This window comes from Oryza sativa, chromosome 2 (assembly GCF_034140825.1).
Source record: "Oryza sativa Japonica Group chromosome 2, ASM3414082v1".
Classification (NCBI taxonomy): domain Eukaryota; kingdom Viridiplantae; phylum Streptophyta; class Magnoliopsida; order Poales; family Poaceae; genus Oryza; species Oryza sativa.
This window is the reverse complement of record NC_089036.1, coordinates 10,359,275-10,381,183: the sequence shown is the minus strand read 5'-3', so window position 1 is coordinate 10,381,183 and position 21,909 is coordinate 10,359,275. Positions and strand designations below refer to the sequence as shown.

At 41.7% G+C, this 21,909-nt stretch overlaps 3 protein-coding genes and 2 non-coding genes across 5 annotated transcripts; 1 reads left to right on the top strand and 4 right to left on the bottom strand.

The window, feature by feature from the left end:
* Positions 1 to 4,442: 4,442 nt before the first annotated feature.
* LOC136355030 (proline-rich extensin-like protein EPR1) lies at positions 4,443 to 8,132 on the top strand. The gene has a single exon (XM_066307101.1). It carries the CDS (start codon positions 4,519 to 4,521, stop codon positions 7,873 to 7,875), a length of 3,357 nt encoding a protein of 1,118 aa, XP_066163198.1. The 5' UTR covers positions 4,443 to 4,518; the 3' UTR covers positions 7,876 to 8,132.
* A 1,352-nt stretch (positions 8,133 to 9,484) lies between these two features.
* LOC4329015 (uncharacterized) lies at positions 9,485 to 13,287 on the bottom strand. The gene is made up of 2 exons (XM_015768063.3): positions 13,047 to 13,287; positions 9,485 to 10,254 (listed from the first exon to the last, which is right to left on the bottom strand). Exon 2 carries the CDS (start codon positions 10,241 to 10,243, stop codon positions 10,076 to 10,078), a length of 168 nt encoding a protein of 55 aa, XP_015623549.1. The 5' UTR covers positions 10,244 to 10,254; positions 13,047 to 13,287; the 3' UTR covers positions 9,485 to 10,075.
* Positions 13,288 to 16,701: 3,414 nt separating this feature from the next.
* Positions 16,702 to 16,790, bottom strand: LOC112938040 (small nucleolar RNA snoR14). Its single transcript, XR_003241089.1, has one exon. It is a non-coding gene; the product is annotated as a small nucleolar RNA snoR14 (small nucleolar RNA).
* A 132-nt stretch (positions 16,791 to 16,922) lies between these two features.
* On the bottom strand, positions 16,923 to 17,005 carry LOC112938038 (small nucleolar RNA U61). Its single transcript, XR_003241087.1, has one exon. It is a non-coding gene; the product is annotated as a small nucleolar RNA U61 (small nucleolar RNA).
* A 1,279-nt stretch (positions 17,006 to 18,284) lies between these two features.
* LOC4329014 (tobamovirus multiplication protein 2B) lies at positions 18,285 to 21,411 on the bottom strand. Its single transcript, XM_015768202.3, has 5 exons — positions 21,219 to 21,411; positions 19,936 to 20,001; positions 19,808 to 19,872; positions 19,455 to 19,636; positions 18,285 to 18,658 (listed from the first exon to the last, which is right to left on the bottom strand). Exons 1-4 carry the CDS (start codon positions 21,345 to 21,347, stop codon positions 19,504 to 19,506), a joined length of 393 nt encoding a protein of 130 aa, XP_015623688.1. The 5' UTR covers positions 21,348 to 21,411; the 3' UTR covers positions 18,285 to 18,658; positions 19,455 to 19,503.
* Between the last annotated feature and the right edge of the window lie 498 nt (positions 21,412 to 21,909).

Below are 21,909 nucleotides of genomic sequence, written 5' to 3'. Positions count from 1 at the left end.
GGAGATCTGCACTACAAGTGTTTATGACACTCATTTTACCTTATAGTGCCAACCCACCCTTATCGATCATCATTACATTGATGGGCATTTCATTATATTGAGATGCCAACACTCAGTGATGTATGATTGTTGGGTGGTCAGTGCGTAGCCATGTTTCCTTGTGAGCATGTGTTTACATGCATGCGTTTTTTGAGTTAGCAAGGTAGTTTGCAAGTGGGCTTTTAACTCAAGGAAAATGCTCGGGTGATTTTATATCATGGAATGCAGTAATGCACATCTTATTTTATTTAATCTCATTTTTCTAGTGATCAGATTGTTTGCATATACAGTTATGCAAGGTAATACAATTTTAATGTATTTTTTCTTATCTAGTTACTGACTTACTGTACAAAACCAAGTATAACACACCATCTTGACATATGCCCTTGTTGTCTACTATTATTAAGCAAACCATTTGGTGTGATTGGTTGCGCTTGACAGTAAGTGGAATCATTCGCCTCTACCGCAGCATCATTTAGTTGCAATAGTTTGTTGGCAGGGGTTAGGATTTAGGAAAGGGTACCCTCGAGTATACAGAGTTGAGGAAGGAGGGGGAGGCACAGGAGAGAAATGAGAGCTTGGTTGAATGGCACTTGGTTGGCAGCTAGTTGCATCTTCTGCTGGGTATCTAGTAGGAACACAAGTTCTTAGTGAGGTCTTGACTCTTGAATAGGTGGTGCTATTATGGAAAATACTTAAGTTGGATCCTGAGACCTCTAGTAGCTGAACCATGATCTAGTTGTTATTTGGTTTATGATCCTGCATATGTGATGAGGAACTACAGTTTGAGTTAAGCTTGCCTATACTTGTCCCATTTATGTTTTTTTTCCCCTTTGCAGTTCCTTTGTTTTGCATCATTTTCTTTTCTTTTTTTTAAAGTGGAAATAAGTTGTCCTCAATAGAGGAGATGTGACAAAGAAACCACCCAGTTGGTAAATCTGTGTTAGAAAATGATTTTCTTTGAAGTCTATTCATGTCATCTGAGAAGAAAAGATTCTGCTACAAAAAGATGGAGCTACAATTGTACTACCTCCGGCCCATATAAATTGTATTTCTAGGTTGTTTAGCATATATTAAGATTTGAGAAGAAAGACTATAATGCCACTTATTAAATGATGTATACGTAAGAGTGGAAGGATAGTTGAGGGTAAAATAGGAAGAAATTTGAATGAGAAGTGATTAATGGGACCATTACTCTATTGTGACAATTATTTTGGGACAAATTCAAATCCTAGAAATACAATTATTATGGGACAGAGGTAGTATCATTTTTGTTATGTTTGAAAATCTGGATCCTCAACAAATCAGTAATGTTGCTCAAAGCTAGGTGCAGATAGTCAATGAACTTATATAGCTCAAGTTTCTCAGTATCTGTGTAGCTCTTACATCTTCTGACTTCAATGCAATATATTTTATCGTATGATATATTTAACTGAACTGGTAAGGAAGACCTCTTGCTAGTGGACACTGTTGTAAAAGGAAAATTAGTTTAGGTCACACTTGGATCATGGGGATTTTGTGGTATTCCTGTTGCACTGTTTTTCTTGTAAAATTCAGGTCAAATTCTTACCTTGCCGCCGAACAATCCAGTAATCTGTTGTGAAACCTCGTTTCTTTATATTTGTCTTATTGTTTTGTTGAAGGTTATATCATCTTAAGCTTAGGCCGCAATATGTTTTTAGAGCCTCATGGAATCATCTAATTTCACAAAGTAACTGGTGGATGCTGATATGTGAAGTGTTCTATTAAGTGACAAAGGTTTGGTTTCAAGATTTTCTTCAGACAAGTTCAATATTTTTCAAAGCATGGTTTTTTTTTTCAGCTGTTGCTTGGTAAGTTTGTTGGAAGAGGTTCGATTTGTGATATGTTATTGCGCCAGATATGGTGATGTTAATGATGCTAGGGCAGGCAACAAGTATTCTCTAGCGTAATTGTCATGATTATATTTGATTGAATTGTTTGTTTTGAACTTCGTTAGATATTTGTTAGCGTAACATTAATATGGTACTTCCATTTGGAATGTCAGAATCTCTTTAGGAACTAAAGATGCGCTGTGGCAACAGGTTATAGGTCAAGTTATCTATAGTAAATAATTGGAATAATTGCATAATCTGCAAAGCAGCAATTCATGAACTGCATGGGCGTGTAGGAAGGAATCTGCTGCTAATTGGTAGAAGAGGCAGCAATAGTTGGATGAATTGCATTTGGCAAGTTTCAATGTTTAGCTGCTCGATTGCTTTGCCTTGTAATTGAGTCTTAAACCAATGTTCTCTTTTTTGACTGGTACTCTGGAAGAAGACTTGAGAAGCTTACTACCATTAGTCTTGAGCCAATGTGGCTCTCTTTTATATTTCATGAACGCTTGAAAAGCTTTCTATCATTAGTCTTGAAACAATTTTTGGTTCCTGGTTTACTAACATGAACTTGCTTATAATTTCGACCATGTTACCTTGTTCACCTACGTCTTAAACCATATTTCATGTCATTCTTCTAGACAAGCTTGTTTTCTGTCATTCCAGGCTGATCAATTCTTGAGTAGTGGATTACATTAAAAAAATAATAATCTAGAGTAGTGGTTCAAGTCTCATGATCTATATGTGCATTTGCTAGTGTAGTGTTAAATACTTAGATGTGTGTGGTTTTAATCTTGTCGTCCCGTTTTTTATTTTTTGACACGCTCACGCTCATTTGATATTACTCTCTCCGTTTGCCGTTTCAATTACAAGACGTTTTGATTTTGGTCAAAGTCAAACTACTCTAAGTTTGACTAATTCTGTAGAAAAAAGTAGTAATACTTACAACACCAGCATAGTTTTATTAAATTTATAATTGAATAAATTTTCATAATATATTTATCTTTGATTAAAAATATTATTACTCTTTTTTTTGGGAACAACACTGCCACCAGCACACCAGCTACCTCGTGCTTACATTTGGGAACAACTCCAGCTTAGTTAGGCATGGCATTGTTGTGAACCAAGTTTATCTCGCTTCAATTGCACTGTGAAAGAGGACTTTATTTTTTTTCACAGACCGACCGGTGTGTGGTTGTTACTGCACACATCTACCTCTCTTTGCATTGGTTAATCAGAGATTCAGGAGAGAGCATGTGATCCAACCCCAACCAGCATGGGTTGCCGACACACCTGCTGGTTTCACAAATCGAACTCGTTTGCCATTTCTTGCCAATTAAATTTCTCTCTCTGCATGGTTACAAAGTAAGCATTCTCTCTATTATGTTATGTGAGTGTCAGCATTGACAAAGTCAGTTCGATTAGCTATGTAGATCCTGTAATAATAATAGTAATGATAATAATAATAATTTCAGCTGCAGAAATGGCTACAAAGCCCAAGTGATTCTTGCCACCATCCACATGGAGGCGACTTGACCTCTTCAAGGGGGCCGGCCATTCTCGTTTCCCGTGCAATGATTCATGCTATTTTACGATATCACACGCTCTCTGCCTCTCACAGCTAATTAAGGTTATTGCATTTTTCTTTCTGATAGATCTCGCACAGGCTTAATTTCTCTGTCACTTCCTTTTTATTTCTGAAAAATGGCGTTTCCATGTTAATTAATTTCGATTAATAATTAACTAGGTCATCTCGATCGAATCGTGTGATCATACAATTAATGGTGATCATGCAATGATATAGTACTGGCCAGCTGCATGTTACAATTAAGCTACTGCCGCGGCAGCAGCAGAACTACTTTCTTCTTCAATAATTCACACTTAAAACTACAGGTTCACAAATTGCTGTTAAATGATTATATTATGATGAAAGGAAATTGTACAATCCTACATATATATACCTCGATAATATAACAACACTCGTTCAACTCTCATAGCTTAGATTACATATTGCTTAATTTTCTCTGTCACTTCCTATTTTAATTTCTGAAAATGGCGATTAGCTAGGTCACCTCTCGATCGAATCATGATCATGCAGTGACGATCGATGGTACTTAGCTGCATCACAATTAAGCAGCAGCAGCAGCAGCATTAAGAATTAATTAATCCAGGTATAGATCGATAGATCTTGTTCAAGGTTTACTTCTGGATGGAGTCAACTCCAAATTAGCAGAAGGCTCAATGCCTCCTCTGACAAGATGCTCTCCATGCGCGTACGTGCGCGGAGAACCGTGCATTTAGCAGAAGCTGATCAATGTCAACGCAAATTAATACCAGTGAAACTCAAATTATCACTGACATGAGCATGTAATCTAGTACAGTGATAATATAATGCAGTAACTGGTAAGAGCTGACCTTGGATTAATCTAACAGATGCAGGACACAGCTCCCATGATCTGGATCGAGCTACTGATCGAGGCGAATCCTAGCTAGGTTTTCTGCTCTAGCTACTTGCTAAACTAACTAGTATAAATACATGGCATTGTGCCGCTGATGCTTCATCACAAGGAGCTAACTACTCACCTCCTGTGTTGTGGTAGCTGCCTACGGTAGGCGTTCTCTCACCATGAGAACGCTCGTAGTGCTTCTCCCCATCCTCCTCGTAGTAGCCCTCAGTGTCCATGTATCCCTAGCCGATGGCAAGGGTAATGAGGGGAAGGGTGACCAGGGCAACAATGGGGTTGGGCCGGTGAAGAACCCGCATTGTCCTAAGCCGGGGAAAGGTCCGGACCCCCATGGCGATGGTAAAGGGCCGGGAAAGAATGAAGATTGCGAAGGTGGTGGAGAGCCGTCACCTTCACCGTCGAATGATTCGCCGGCACCTCCCTCTTACGAGCCGCCACCATCATCGTCTCCTCCAACCATGTCGCCACCGCCATCACCATCGGAGTCTAGTCCACCTAATGCATCTCCACCGTACCAAGATAACAGTCCACCTCCGTCGCCACCGTTGCCTAGTCCGCCAACGGAGGCCCCATCATACAACCAGCCACCACCATCACCGTCATCGAGCTCTCCACCAACAACCTCACCACCTCCATCTAGTCCCCCAACAGTTGCTCCATCATACAACCAGTCGCCGCCACCACCTCCATCAAGCCCTCCACCCATCACGTCACCACCTCCATCAAGCACTCCATCTACAGCCTCACCACCTCCATATAGCCCGCCAACAGTACCTCCATCATACAACCAGTCGCCGCCGCCACCTTCATCTAGCCCACCACCTAGCTCCTCACCACCACCGTTGAGCCCTCCACCCACCACATCACCACCTCCATCAAGTCCCCCAACAGTCGCTCCATCATCAGCCGTTCAGCCACCACCGTCACCTTCATCGAGTCCTCCACCGAGCACCTTACCACCTCCATCGAGCCCTCCACCCACCACACCACCACCTTCGACAAGTCCCCCGACGGTAGCTCCATCATACAACCAGCCACCACCTCCATCGAGCCCTCCACCCACCAGATCACCACCTCCAACAAGTCCCCCGACAGTAGCTCCATCGTATAGCCAACCGCCACCGCCACCTTCATCGAATCCTCCACCGAGCACCTCACCGCCTCTATCGAGCTCTCCACCCTCCACACAACCACCTTCATCTACTCCCCCGACGGTAGCTCCATCATATAACCAGCCACCACCTCCGTCGACCCCTCCACCCACCACATCACCACCTCCATCAAGTCCCCCGACAGTAGCTCCATCGTATAGCCAACCGCCACCGCCACCTTCATCGAGTCCTCCACCGAGCACCTCACCGCCTCTATCGAGCCCTCCACCCTCCACACAACCACCTTCATCTAGTCCCCCGACGGTAGCTCCATCATATAACCAGCCGCCACCTCCGTCGAGCCCTCCACCCACCACATCACCACCTCCATCAAGTCCCCCGACAGTAGCTCCATCGTACAGCCAGCCACCACCGCCACCTTCATCGAGTCCTCCACCGAGCACCTCACCACCTCCATCGAGCCCTCCACCCACCACATCACCACCTCCGTCTAGTCCCCCGACAGTACCTCCATCATACAACCAGCCACCACCGCCACCTTCGTCGAGTCCTCCACCGAGCACCTTACCGCCTCCATCGAGCCCTCCACCCTCCACACCACCACCTTCATCTAGTCCCCCGGCGGTAGCTCCATCATATAACCAGCCACCGCCTCCGTCAAACCCTCCACCCACCACATCACCACCTCCATCTAGTCCCCCGACAGTACCACCATCATACAACCAGCTACCACCACCACCTTCGTCGAGTCCTCCACCGAGCACCTCACCACCTCCATCGAGCCCTCCACCCACCACACCACCACCTTCGTCTAGTCCCCCGACGGTAGCTCCATCGTATAGCCAGCCACCACCGCCACCTTCATCGAGTCCTCCACCGAGCACCTCACCACCTCCATCGAGCCCTCCACCCACCACACCACCACCTCCGTTGAGCCCTCCACCCACCACATCACCACCTCCGTCTAGTCCCCCAACAGTACCTCCATCATACAACCAACCACCACCGCCACCTTCGTCGAGTCCTCCATCGAGCACCTCACCGCCTCCATCGAGCCCTCCATCCACCACACCACCACCTTCGTCTAGTCCCCCGACGGTAGCTCCATCATACAACCAGCCACCACCTCCGTTGAGCCCCCCACCCACCACATCACCACCTCCATCAAGTCCCTCGATAGTAGCTCCGTCGTACAGCCAGCCACCACCGCCACCTTCATCGAGTCCTCCTCCGAGCACCTCACCACCTCCATCGAGCCCTCCACCCACCACACCACCACCTCCGTCTAGTCCCCCAACAGTACCTCCATCATACAACCAACCACCACCACCACCTTCGTCGAGTCCTCCACCGAGCACATCACCGCCTCCATCGAGCCCTCCACCCACCACACCACCACCTTCGTCTAGTCCCCCGACGGTAGCTCCATCATACAACCAGCCACCACCTCCGTCGAGCCCTCCACCCACTACATCACCACCTCCATCAAGTCCCCCAACAGTAGCTCCATCATACAGGCAGCCACCACCGCCACCTTCTTCGAGTCCTCCACCTAGCAACTCACCACCTCCATCGAGCCCTCCACCCACCACACCACCACCTTCGTCTAGTGCCCCAACGGTAGCTCCATCATACAACCAGCCACCACCTCCGTCGAGCCCTCCACCCACCACATCACCACCTCCAACAAGTCCCCCAACAGTAGCTCCATCGTATAGCCAGCCACCACCGCCAGCTTCATCAAGTCCTCCACCGAGTACCTCACCACCTCCATCGAGCCCTCCACCCACCACATCACCACCTCCGTCTAGTCCCCCGACGGTAGCTCCATCATACAGCCAGCCACCGCCGCCACCTTCATCGAGTCCTCCACCTAGCACCTCACCACCTCCATCAACCCCTCCACCTACCATATCACCACCTTCATCTAGTCCCCCAAGTGTAACTCCATCAAGCCCTCCACCTATGACAACACCACCACAGCAGTTTAGTCCTCCTATGACACCACCAACTTATCCCGGCAATAGCCATCCACCACCACCTCCTAGTCCCAAATCAACACCCCCACCCTATCAACCTTGGGGCTGGTCACCACCACCGTTCACTCTCCCATCTTGGACGCCACCAGGATACGTGCAAATCCCTAACTACCGTGATGAGTTGTATTGGCAAATTGGGCGATTTGCAGTGCTAATGCACAAACTGGTGAAGAACAAGGATATCACACTTGTGGATGTGCTTTCAGTGAGTATGCAGCCTGCAGGCAGCGGCAACAACTATTTTCTAGTGCTGAAAATTGCAGATCAGTATAAGAAGGTTGGCAAGTACCATGTGCTGGTATGGGGTATTCCCAAGTCAACATCACAACCATGGAAAGTACTCTCCTTCCAATATGTAGGAAATTGATGATTTCTTGGTGCCATATAGAGGTGGAGATAATGAATCTTTCTAGTATTCTATCATATGTGGCAGTATCATATGTGGCAGTGATCTAGAAGAAAGTTATAGAACTTTGAACTTTATAAGGTTTATTAATAATGTCCATGTACTCAGAGTAGCTAGTTTAGCAATGAGGGGTTTGCTATTCTACTATGTTTTCTTTTTATTCCAATGACAGCTTCTAGTTTGCTTATTCAAAAGTGGCTAAAAATTATGCGGCTTACCTATCATGTTCTGTGTGTCAATCTTAGTGCACTTTTTTTTTTTGGTTTTGTTATTAATGGGGACACCACTATAGCAATACTCGTCTACAAACTCAAACCGTGCAGTGGCGTCTGTGTATGTGTAAGTCATCCGTTTAGTTAAAAAAAATTATGAGCCAGCTGCTAGCATGTTGCCAAGATAAAATCTGGAAAATAATTCAAGGGTGGAAAGAAAAAAAATGTTCCCAAAGGCAAGCAAGGAGATACTCCCTCCATATACTTTTGATAGTTATATTTCATCTTGGCACAATGATTAAGGATAAGTAATTCTACTTATCATTCATTTAAACATGCTACTAGTTATTCCTCGTAAACAAGCGAGATTCATTAATATTTACATTTCTCGATGTCCATGTAGCCAATCTTTTGTGGAAGAATGGAGAGTCACGCATTAAATCCGAGAAAGTCATTAAGAGCATAGGTGGTTGAATTGAAATATGCCTATCAAAAGTAAATTTTTCAAATTTGATAATATGCCTATCAAAAGTAGATGGAGGGGGTACTTGTGAAGGCAGTAGCTCGAACGATCCTAACCTATGTCATGTTTTGACCTTACAAAAAGTTTTTGTGATGAAGTGAGTGCAGTGATTAGTTGATATTGGTGGTGCCAGCAAGATAAAAGAAAAAAGAAAATGCATCGGGTTTCATGATCTCCTGTTTTCAATCTGCTATGCTAGCCAAGCATACACTACAAGAACCAAATTCTCTTTATGCAAGAATTCTTCATGAAAAGAATTTCCCTGAAGGTACTGTGTTGAATGCTGAAGCAATGGAAGGCATATGTCCTTGTACATGGCGCAGCAGATTGAATGGTTTTTTTTTTTTTTTTGAGAAACACAGTACAGATTGAATGGTTATTTGGAGCTACTAAAGAAGGCATCATATATATCGAGTAGGTAAAGGCACAAATATGAAATATAAACGTCTGGACTGATCCTTGTATCCCTAGGGGCACAAGAAGGAGAGTTAGCTCTCGGTAAGTCAGTATTCTGTTGAATACTGTTAATGAGTTGATTGATCGTATAACTTTGCAATGGGACTCACAGCTGGTCTAGCAAACTTTTTAATCAAGATGATGCATCAATCATACTAGCCATACCACTGCGAGATGATCTTGATGGTTTTTGGGCGTGGCACTATGATGATAAAGGTCTATTTTCAGTTAAATATGCTTACAAGGTGTTAATATCATTAGGCACATGTGAAATACTGAAATCACTAGTTAGGCAACGTTGATCACGCATATCCACCTAAGCTTGACAATCACACGAAAAACAGTTTCAGCATGTCATTCCGATTAATCACCCCCATAATTGCATGCACAAACAACAGTGACCTCTTGAAAAGTTAGTCTCAGCATGACATATACACATGGACATGATAACAGTAGTAAATTTTCCAGGCCTACACATCTCAACAGCCAAAAAAAAGGTCTAGTAAATTTTCCTAGCACCGACAAACCACAAAAGGAAGTCATTGTCATCGAGTAGACAGTAACTTCTGCTTCTCTGACAACCCCCTAAAAACAGTATAGTAAACAGTGGCCTCTTGAAAATCTAAGCATGACATATACAGATGGACATGATAATAGTGGTGGATTTCCAGTCCTACACATTTCAACAGCCAAAAAAAGGTCAAGTGCATTTTCGTAGCACCGACAAAAGATAAAAGGGAGTCATTGTCATCTGGACAGCAACTTCTGTCTCTCTAACAACCCCCCTAAAAGCAGTATAGTAAAGTAGTAAACAGTGGTTCACCGGTAAAGCATTTAAGCCACCATAGTTCAATTGCCGACGATCAGAACCGACTTTACCGACTTCCCCATTCATGAACATCATATTTCTGTATCATGTTAGTTACACGTTGATTTCCAGGGGCACCAAAATGAAAATCTGTGGAAATCATCAGTCATCATCTTTCTTTGGCTTCCGATACGTTTCCTCGATGTGCTTTGCCATGAAAACATATGTGTTGAAAAGCTTCTTGATGTTTGGAACATTGTAGTTCTGAGCTACATAGACACCACATCCCATTCCCACCATGAATGTGAAGCTGCCCTTGAATAACCCCATTGTGTCAAAACCTGGAAACAAAGAATAAATGGTTATGGATATGTAAATGCAATTTTAATGAAGTATGAGAATGCAGAAGATAATTAAAAATGGTGGAGGCCATAGAACATGAAAACCCTTATTTGGTATAGGAGGTTTCATTCATCAGATAGTACTGCCAAAATAGCTATCAAGTCAAGAAAATAATCGAGATAATATGTAACCTGTGTAAATCAGTAGCTAAGATCAATATAGCGAAATAAACTTACATACACCCTACCAAATGTGAAGCAATGTAATGCACTAAGCCTCAATGAGACTTGAAGCCACTCATAAGTCAGCAAGTGCTACGTTTACATGCAATATTCGGTAACTCTAACTATCCAATCCATTAAGCACTCATGGGAAAACAACAAAATAGTGCCAAGGTCAGTTGTGTTGTGGCAGGTTACACAAATGGAATGACAAAAATCTCTAAGGTTGAGTGATCATGCCCAACCTGCAATGTAAACCAAACTCAGGCTCATGAACAAGTTTCCTTTGGAAATTAGACAACCAAAAACAAATATAAAAAAATATATAGGCCAGTTTTTTAAGTAATTACAATGACTAAAATTTCAAGAGTTTCAGGATGCAAAACATAAAAATAGTGAATTTTAGTGAATCATGCATACTTCACATTTCTAGAAGCACTGCAGTAAAGGTGTTTTTCTACCAGTCACAAGAGATTCATGATCCAGAGCACTGCTAAAGCATTTTAATAACTACATAACTCCAATCCTTTCCCAGTTTTACCATTACATTGCAGGGAAGTCGGAATTCCTTTGGAGCAATCCATCAATCCAAGGCTCCCATAGGATATTTTTCCCCAATGGATTGAATTCACAGTATCATTACTAGGACTAAAGTACATAGTAATTTACTTTATTAAATGCTTTCAGGAATCACCCTAAAATATAAGTAACCTAAAAAAAAGGTAGGAACAAGAAATAATCTGAAAGTTATTTTTCCTGAAATAAAAAGAGTATTAAGATGAAAGTAGCGGCTTAGAGTATTGCCACCACTGCAGATTTGGACCCATCAAACCAAAACATATGTGACATATATGCATACCATTTAACCAAAAAAGTAATAAAATGGATAAAAATAAGGCAGCATCTGGAAAAATAACAGTGAACATTATCTGAAACTATTGCAGTCTGGCATATGAAAAGTATAAACAAAATTAATACATACTACCCTGTCCCAAATTAGTGGTCGCTTTGACTTTTTGCTTGCAACGCTTGACCATTCGTCTTATTTGAAAAATTAGTGCAAATATGAAAAAATGATAAGTCATACTTAAAATACTTTGATAATAAAGCAAGTCACAAACAAAATAAATAATAATTTTATATTTTTTTGAATAAGACGAATGATCAAACGTTGCAAACAAAATCTCAAAGCGACAAGTATTTTGGGACGGAGGTAGTATACAAATTCATACTGTATGTCATAAAAGAATGACAGGGTAATCCCAGTACATAATAATTTTGATTCTATGAATGGAGAAATGAAACAAATGTCAAATAATTACTATCTTTTTCTATTAATGGGCAAGTCAATAGCCAAATGCCAAGATAAGGCATGCTTTTCCAGGTTGGGTAAATGGAACAGCAGGGCCAATTAAATTTTAAATTGTAAATAATTTCAGAGTCAAAATACAAGGTCGCTGCATTTATATCCGGTAAATTGCACAGGCACTAAAGAAACAGAAGCATACATCAAATTCCTGAATTTTTAAGTAATTATAATAGCTAGATTTCAAAAAAGCCACAAAGGACTGAAAAAAAAGACCATATTACATGCTTTAAGAACCGCGAAAGTGAATAAATCATACAGTTTATACTGATCCAGACAAAGTTTATATAATTATAATGTTTCTGCTTATTACAGCCTTACATCCTGACATTCTACAAACAAATTAGGCAAAATTTGTGTATATTCTACTTGTTGCAGACAGCGAGCACATGACACTAAAGTATGCTTTTTTTTTTCTTCTAAAAAGCATGCTACCTTAATAATAGTCTGAAGTGCATAAAGAAAATTGTACTGTGTGCAGAGAGACTACATGATTTTGATTCAAGCATTACATCTGTTTGGCTCGTAACTCACTATTCTTGAGGAATACACTTCGGAATAAATGAAATCACTAGCCTATAGCTTTGTATCATCAAAACATAGGTTCTAAGAAGGAAATATCTAACTGACCCTACTGACGTGCTAAGATACATCCAAGCAGGGCATATTTTCATTTTTAAGATGAAAGATTTCAAAAGTTAAAGTTGTAAGTGCCAATGGCATATCTGTGTATGGTGTTCTCTACAACACATTGATCCTCTTGATAGCACTCACATCAAGTACTCTCAGACAACAATGCTTAAGTAAACAGCAATTCATGTCTCCTTGAAGAAAAAAAAAAGACACCAAAAATATTGTCACATGAGCTCTCAGAAGCTCCCCTCAGTCCTCTAGTACCAGCGCAAAGACTTTGAAAGAAAGAAACACGTTTACTGATCCTAACATGCAAGCAAGTTGTAGTTGCAGTGATCTTTCAGAACTGATCAAGCTACTCGATTCTTAGCATGCATTATCACCGAGTAGAACATTATTAGGTTACTGGCTACAAACAATTAATTAAGACATGACAACGAATCCTCTCCATCCACAATCCAAATTCCCAAAACCCCGCTCCAAACATCCACTCCACACTGAATACCTAACCCACGGAAAACCACACCTACATCAGAGGAGGAGGAGGAGGGAACAACAGTTCGATCCATACCTTAGATCTGGACGGACGGCGTCGGTGGCGGGGGAGAGCCTTCCTTCCTTGCGCGCTTTGGCGAGGGGATCGAGGGAGACGGCGCCGCGGGATGAGGTGGCGGGCGACGAGTACGGAGGAACAGCCGCACCGTCTCCGTCGACGAGCCGGCTCGTCGGGGCGGCGCGGACACAACGCCCGGCGACCGCCGCGCGCGCGTCGCCGGCGGCGGTGGGGATCGCGAGCGGCGGAGACGGGGGAGGAGAGGAGAAGAGAGGAGAAAGGGCGACGACGCGAATACGAGCTCGGTTACATGTGCGGGTTAGGGGTGGGCCGGGCTGGGCCGGGCCACGTTCGGGCCCAGAAAACTCGCTCATGGAGACCGGCGTGTGAGGAGAATGACACTTTTTCGTTGTCAGTTTACTTTAATTGATGGGAAAATTATACAACCCTAATGGGCATGTACTTAACCGAATCAATATGTTATCGCTGAAGTAGAGCTCCACAGGCTAAGCTGGCTGAATTAATCTTATTCAAGTACTTGTATTAGATTTATTCTCCGTGTTTCATTTAATTCTTTTTCTGCACACAATGAATGAAACTTAGTGCAATAATGTTTAAGCTCTCATCAGCAATTCTATTTGTGGAATTTCCATAGAAGTATTTAACTTTGGTATTACCATATTGATGTCTCACGCTTTATGAAAAGAAAAACATACTGATTCAGTTAAGCATGTGCACACTGGAGTGGTTTTTGTAACAAAACCAAATAGGAGTGTGAATATTTGCAACAAAATAACTTATAGGATGAAATGTCAAACTTCAAGTAACTTCTGGAATGGTTTTTGGAATTTTCCCTTATTAATACTCATACCACATGTGGTACTATTTATGTGAATAAAAGTGTAATAAGATATCAAATAGTTTTGATGAGTGATATATTATCAAATCTCTCACTTGATAAACATCTAAATACTTGATGATGGACGTGATTGTAAGCATAGTTTTCTATTCTTCCAAAGGTTTATAAACCTTTTTGTCCACCAAAAATTGTCAATTGGTTTTTTAATAACCACGATTAACCTAGTGGTTATATCTCAATACAAAAATACTAAATGAAATTTTGGTAAACACTGAAATTTTAGTTTAAATTTTATTTCTTTTCTTAGGGTTAAATTTAATTCAACATAGCATGTTTTATCGATGTTCTATGAATAAATACCAACTTGATAAAAGCCAATTAACCATGGGATATTGTCGCTTTCTGTCGGTGATATGGGACCGGGGGTACGCACAGTAGAGGGGAGTCACCTTCCCATCTGGCCACGTGGCCGCGCGGCCTGGCCTTCCCCCGCCCCCTCGGGGGGCGATCAGGTAACGCTGAGGTGGCCAGGGGGCCTCGGGGTGCCATGTCACGCCCCTCGGCCCTTAGTGCGCACTGTCCCGAGGCCCCCGCCGGGCCACCACATGGCGGGGAGAGTGGGTGGCGCAGGAGTGCCCCTCAGCGCTTTCAATGCGCGGCGCCCCAACCGTCCGACGCCGCATTTAATGCGGCGTGGGCGGGCGTGCGGCGCCGCCCGATTGACCCACGTCAATTGGGCTTGACCAGTCTGTGACCGGTCACAAGCGATTGGACGGGTGGCAGTACCCCACGTCCCGCCCTGTGTCAGGCGGAATGAGGACGGGTATGCCCCGTCCCATCGGCATACTGCCAGAAGCGTCCCCCGCACATGATGAGCCTGCCAAAGTCTCCATACATTTAAGAGGGAATGACAGGGGCGTCCCCTGTGTCAGGTGGAGGACGGCGCTGGGCCCCACCTAGAGACGCACAACCACCTTGCTTCTGGTTGAAGGCACGAATGGCGGTCTGATCCAAGCTAGGTGGGTCCCCGTCCCATGGAGGGGTAGGTATAAAACGGGGCATGTGGTATCCCCTTGAACTATAAAAGGAGGACCTCGCCCACCGAGAAAAGGGACGACTCTCAATAGCTTGAGCTCTAGAGGAAGAACAGCTAGGTTTCCCCAGGAGCTCAAGACCTCTCGTAAGAACTCATCATAATCCCACATACATGAGTAGGGTGTTACGCTTCCCAGCGGCCCGAACATATATAATCCCTTGTCTTCTACACAGACTCGTGAGCGATCTAGTAGTTAGATGGCAAACGGAAGTACGCTCTTGATCATCGCACCATATCCCCTGGCCGAACTCACAGGGGGGGTCTCACGACCACCCGCTAGAGAGGATCACTCCTCGACACTTTCCAAAAGCAATTTTTTTATTTTTATATGCCTTTATTTTTATTTTATTAAGAAACAACTAAATAGAAAAATGGGAAATAAAAATGGATAGAATTCCTTTTTTTCCGTTCAAATTCAAAACAAAGTCCCTCTTGTTATTTACATCGGTTTTATGTGCAGAGTAGAAAGGGAGATATCCTTTCGTATATTATACAAAGTTCAAACCATTTTATCAAGAGTTTTCTATATTAGTACATAAATTCTGCCTTAGCTATTTCCTGTTTTAAAGCATTCCAGTATATTCTTTTGCCAATTTCATTTGAAATTGAAACAAAAAGCGTGATAACCGAGGTTTGTAACAATGATCTCGTCATACCACAGTTCACACAGTTTAATTGCTCGGCACCCAAAAAAATAAACAATACTACGGATTTATTGATTACTTCCTCCATCTCATAATATAATAGATTTTAATTTTTTTTAATTATTCATCTTATTAAAAAAAATTAGAATTATTATTTATTTTATTTGTGACTTGTACTTTAAGTATAACTTTTCGTTTTTTATATTTGCACAAATTTTTTTAATAACTTTTCGTTTTTTATATTTGCACAAATTTTTTTAATAACTTTTCGTTTTTTATATTTGCACATTTTTTTTTAATAAGACGAGTGGTCAAATTATAGTACAGATGAAGTACCAATTTCGGTTGAATTTCACCGCTCTAAAACTCGGGTGCTCCCCAAACCGTTTTTTGAATTTCATCGCTTGCTTCCCAAACCGCTCGTCATTTTTTGGGCCATTATTCGAGCTTATTTCACGGAATTTTACAGAATTGTGATCTATTTTACTCCAAAACCAAATACTCTAATCTAGACATATATATATATATATATATATTTATCTACATTCATTAACATCAATATGAATATAAAAAGTGCTTGAATGAATTTACATTGTGAAACGGATGAACTAGGAAACTGTGGTCGAATCATTCAGAATTTTGCAGAAGTACAAAAGGAATGCCTCGATACGGCTATTCTTGCCTTCTTGAGTTCTTGGTTTGGTTCATTCAACACTGGGTCACTGGCTTCTGTGAGCACCTGAATCTGATATCGTCAGACCAACCAGACCTCTGATTAGTTCCTTTCATGCCAATCCGCTTCAAATACGTAACGATTATATATTGATTTGTGTTTTTCATTTACTTGAGCTTCTTAATGTGAGATTAAATCCTGTATTCTCTGGTCTCGGGTATCTTGTTAAATTATATAATTTGTTTGATATGGTGTTTAAAATCTGCTCGAGAAAAATCAACTTACTTTTAGAAAATTCCAAAATCGAACAAATTAAGACAAACACGAAAAAGTGCCTAAAATGAGAATCGAACAAATTTCAGACAAAGGCAAGTAAAGAATGGCTGGTGGATTAGGGTTTTGCGATCAGAGCCTGTCGGGATGTATGAGGAGTCATCACTTTGTGACATCAGGGGATTGACAGACATTCATACATTCATCATCACCTCGCAACACCCAATCCAATCCAATATTAAGCCACGTCGCAGAGAAAAGCAAACAAAAAAAAGGCCAAGAAAACATAAAAACCAAATCAATCTGGATCGAGATCTTGCGCAAGAACGTACGATAGAGAAAGGAGGAGGAGCTCAGAACTTCTTAGAGGATTTTGTGTTACCGACACCGGCGCATCCGCCTCCGGCACAAGGTTTTCTTTCCTCACAGCCCGCCCCCCAACCTCACCACCATAATTACCACCAAACCAAACCAAACCAATCTCGCAAGCAGCATCAACAGATTGACCGATCCAAAAATCAAGGAAAAAACAGTAACAGGCTGATGAAGAACGATCAAGAACACGAGAGGTGAAACAAACAACACATTGAAGAACAATCAAATCTAGAATTCGAGGGAGAGGACGCTGATGCAAACAAAAGCGGCGGCTGCGGGTGAGAGGGTTGCCGTTGTGGTGGCCGTGGGATTTATAGAGGAGGCGGCGGCTGGGAGAAAAACCCTAACGACGCTGGAGCGGAAGCGCGTGTGTCGGAAATCGAGAGCCCAAGCCCAAGAACGATGGGCCCAGAAATCTTGGGCCCAATAAGGCCCCACTGTGAGAATTTCATGTTTTGGACTGCTCCATGATAAACTCTCATACATGTATAAAACATTTTATCATTCGACCGCAAAAATGTCCCTCTCTGCTTTTGAATTATACTAGAAAATCGGCACGCCTGCTGGCATTCCTTGCTAGTATAATCCTTGCTATGATCCTTTTTGAAAAAAAATCTTGAAGATATTTTGTCAGCCTTAATCCAATTTCTGAAAAATCCTTTACTTTGTTTCAATCAATGTCAAACGAATGAAGATTGTATTAAGAAAATATGTTTGAGCATGTCCGTTACTTATTCTTACAGAAAAATCAATAATCAATTATAGATTTGATTTTATGTGCAAATTGGATTTATGATTGATTTGGGAAGTGTACAAACGTCACTTACTTTGGATTTATGATTTGGGAAGATTAATTTTGAAGTAACTATATTTTATAAACTATGGATACTAAAAGCTGAAACTCCGTTGATCTCGATTTTTAATTAACTTCACACACATCAGGGTCTATCTAGATCCTTTCTGTTTCCTTTTATCTTTCTAGCCCACATCACAATTCATATATCTAGATACTTTTCTTTATTTATTTTCTTTTACATAGCCTAGCAAATTTTTATCCTCACTAATTCCCAATTATTTTTCTCACGCGTTGTCACGCCACGTGGTCCAATCAACAACCCGGCTTGAGAAGAATTGATTGATATGTGCGAAAAGGCGTTTCCAGGATTCCGGATACAAACGAACTCCCCCGATTACGCTTGAAAACATCTCCAAGCCTTTGCTCGGTGAAAATCTCAGGTGACTAATGAGTTCACCTCCTCGATCATTACTTTGCACAGTTTTGTCCTTGTCAAAACCAGAGCTTTGTTGAATCATTTTTTTAAAAAAAGAAAGATAATGGACAGAAATTCAGTCTCTATATCCACAAATTCATAAGTGGACACAACCAAAGGTTACACGAGTGTTGAATCTTGTTTTCGGTTCCTTTCTATATATATTTGTGCTGAAAACAACAAAAATGGACTGAATTTGCAGCCAGCACTAGGGTAGGGGGATTACAGAGCCAGATGGAACAACATATTTGATGTGCTCAAGCCATCCAGAAATATATTAGCCAACATAATAGAAACGCAGCCATCCAAATCAAGCAAGGTCTTCAAACACCGGTTATGAGCAACGGAGCAAGTCCACTTGCCATGAGCAGAGCCAACACCTGAACCATTTGTAAGGCTTCAGTCTTTCCTGTTCGTCAGTAGAAGATGGCAAAGGTACCTATGGAAATGGCAGTCATTGTAAAAAACGAAAAAATAAAAGCACATTTTTGTCCAAAATTACTCAAATTCCTTGGGATTGAAAACTAGGACATTGCCTTTTTGACCTCCTTATTACAATTCTAGTTATTTTTTTTCATCCAAATTTTGTACTAGCAAGTAGGAAATAAAAAACTATTAAGTGGGCTTTTATGCAGGTAGCAGGATTGCATCCCTAGTTATGACTTATGAGTTCCACAAGAGCCATGAAAAACGTTGGTCTTTCTTAACTATTAGACTGACACATACTATTTCAAAATAATTCCTGTTTTGCTTGCCATGGTAGACAATAAATAATCTTTGCAAACAGACACATAATCATCATTGCTGCAGTCTGTAGATGATTGTAGTTAGCAATACATGATGCTATAGATGAAAATTCCCAGTGTGTTCCTCTTCAATCAAATTACCTTTTTGAGGAAGCATTTACTAACAAAATTAAGCTACACTGTAGTTTACTACTTCCTTCGTTTCAGGTTATAAGACATTTTGACTTTGGTCAAAATCAAACTGATTTAAGTTTGACCAAGTTTGTAGAAAAAAAGTAATAACATTTTCAATCCAAGACAAATTTATTATGAAATATATTCAATTATTGATTTGATGAAACTAATTTAGTATTATAAATATTACTATATTTGTGTATAAACTTAGTCAAACATGAAATAGTTTGACTTTGACCAAAGTCAAAACGTCTTATAACCTGAAACGGATGGAGTATCTGCAAACAAAAAAAGAGGTAGTCGAAAGAAATATACCTTTACTAGGAGAACACAGATTGGTTATTATATCCTATTGGTAAACTTATCATTCAATCCTGAGTTCTCCAGTCTCAGTTTTCTTCTGTGCTTTCTCTAACCGAGAGGCAGGCAGGATAGATCTCAGCTGGTTATTCTCCATGTTTGACAAGAGCTGTGTAACAGTCTTAATTTGAGAAGCACTGCAGAGTTTGAAATGGGAGGTTAGCAAAGATGATATACAGGGAGAAAACTTCAACCACGCTGTCAGTTTAAATCTATGGGCTACATAACAAATAATCAGTAAAATAAATTCTTAGAATTGTCTAATGAACAGAATGTGTATGCAAAGGAAATGAATTGGAGAAGATCACCTTTGCAAACTAGCGTCCATATAAGCATCCAAGGAAGAAATTACACTAGGTAGTTGATGCAGGACCTAGAGAAGACACAAATTTTAATAGCGAATTCACAGCAGGAAGTAATTCATCGTATTCCTTACCTGCCCTGTGTTCTTTGCAAGAGATGCTTTTGCCAAGAGTTTCTTGGGAAGTTTTGCCAGGTGAGCCTGTGAAAAAAAGATCCTCTATTAGCTAATGTGATTAATCGGATTCAGAAACTGATAACTGGAAACACACCAACAAAACGGAGTAACCATGAAAGTACAATGTTTAAGGTATATCACAGGCTCGCAGCAGTACATAAGATATTTATGCCAATCACAGAAAGATATACCAACACTCCTTAATTTAGTGAATTAGCATTTAAGTAGTTCAGTGGCAGAGGAGGAAGTAAAATGAGGTGTGACAGAGTACCGGAGTGAACTATACAGCAAAAAAATATATAATAAAAAACACTGTTGTCTGAACACTCTGAGATTACGGCTCTCATCGGATGGCCTAATCAGCCAAAGAAAAAGCCAAATTTTAAATTTTCAAACTTAATTTTGAGATTGATTTTGAGATATTTTCAACATAGTTTCTTTTTCAGCATTGGCTTTTAAGTCACCAAGAACATATATATAAAAGTTTTACCTACAAATTCATTTTTATTCCCTAATAAGCCGTTTTGGCTGGGAAAAATTCAATTTATTTTGTATGTGACACTAAATAGACCCACTTGAAATTCTGACATAGCGTGCAAGGTGCATCTGATTGTTTATCTCATTTGTAGCTAATAAATCGATGCATAGTTTAAGCAATTCAGCAAGAAATCCAATCTTTACAAGAGGCCAGGATAAAAAAGAAACAAGAGGACCACTGCTCAAGCAAGAACAGAACTCCCAACTAGACATCAACAAGGTTTGTTAAAGGCCAAACTTTGTTTCATTGTAGTAAAGAGCAGTGTTGTGACATAACATGGCATTACAACTTTAATGTTCCATTTAAATGCAATTTCACTACAATATAGTATATTGAGCATCAACTGAGAAATGATCTGAGCTAGATTTCCAGAACTTCACTTTTGCTAAATTGCAATCCATAAATGTGCACTACCAAACTAGGAATATATCCATCCACGATTTCTCAACTTGCCGAACACAAAAGACTTGGCCAAAGCTCACAGGTCAGGAAACAAGAAAGAGGCGAAGAATTATCCTTGTTCCCTGTTGAGAAAATCAGGGTTGGGAACTTGCCCCTTCTTTCCCTATGCTCTGCTCGCTGGTCCCTCGCCGCCACCGGCGCCCGTACAGCCGCCAAGCGCGCCGCGCCTCTCCTCCGCTGGAGAGGGGAGAGAAGGAAAGGAAGCAGAGAAGGGGATTGCGAGATGGAGGGGGGAGGATACCTGGGCCGGGGAGGACTCCTCCATGAGCTGGAGGAGGTTGGACGTGGACTGCACCGCCTGCGCTATCTGCTCCGCCACCGCGGCCTGCGCCCCGCCGCCCCTCCCGCCGCCGGCCGCCGCCGCCGCCATCTCGTGGAACGGCGTGCAAAGGAAAGGATTTTGGATTTCTTTTTGAGTCCCTTTTTCCTCTTCTGGGCTTGCCTCCGTGCCGGGCTGGGCTACTTCTTTCCACTTGGATTGGGCCGGCCCATCCAAACAAACTCCACTTTGGTTGGTTGGATGACACAATTGCCTCTACCTTAAATTTTGAACCAAAATCCCAAATATAATTTGAGCAAAATCCGTTGCATTTCAAGGCTGCTAGAGTAGTTCCTGAACACACGCTCAAAGAGAGTGAAACCAACTGCATATCTCTAATCTCATTAAATTCTTTTGAAAGACTACTTACGTATGAATAATATTCGTGGGTATTAGGATTTAATCCCTGATATATGTTTTGGTATGCCATCTCGTATGCTCTTTGTTTTTTTATTTGATGTAGGTTAGTTCATTTTTAGGTGTCTTAGTGCGGAGGGGTGCGCACATGTGCATAGAACACTTTATTTTGCACTCGCTTCATGCAGAAGGTTAGCCCGAAAGGAGCTATATATGATTCAAACAGGATAATATGCTGAATTCAACCTGCACATTC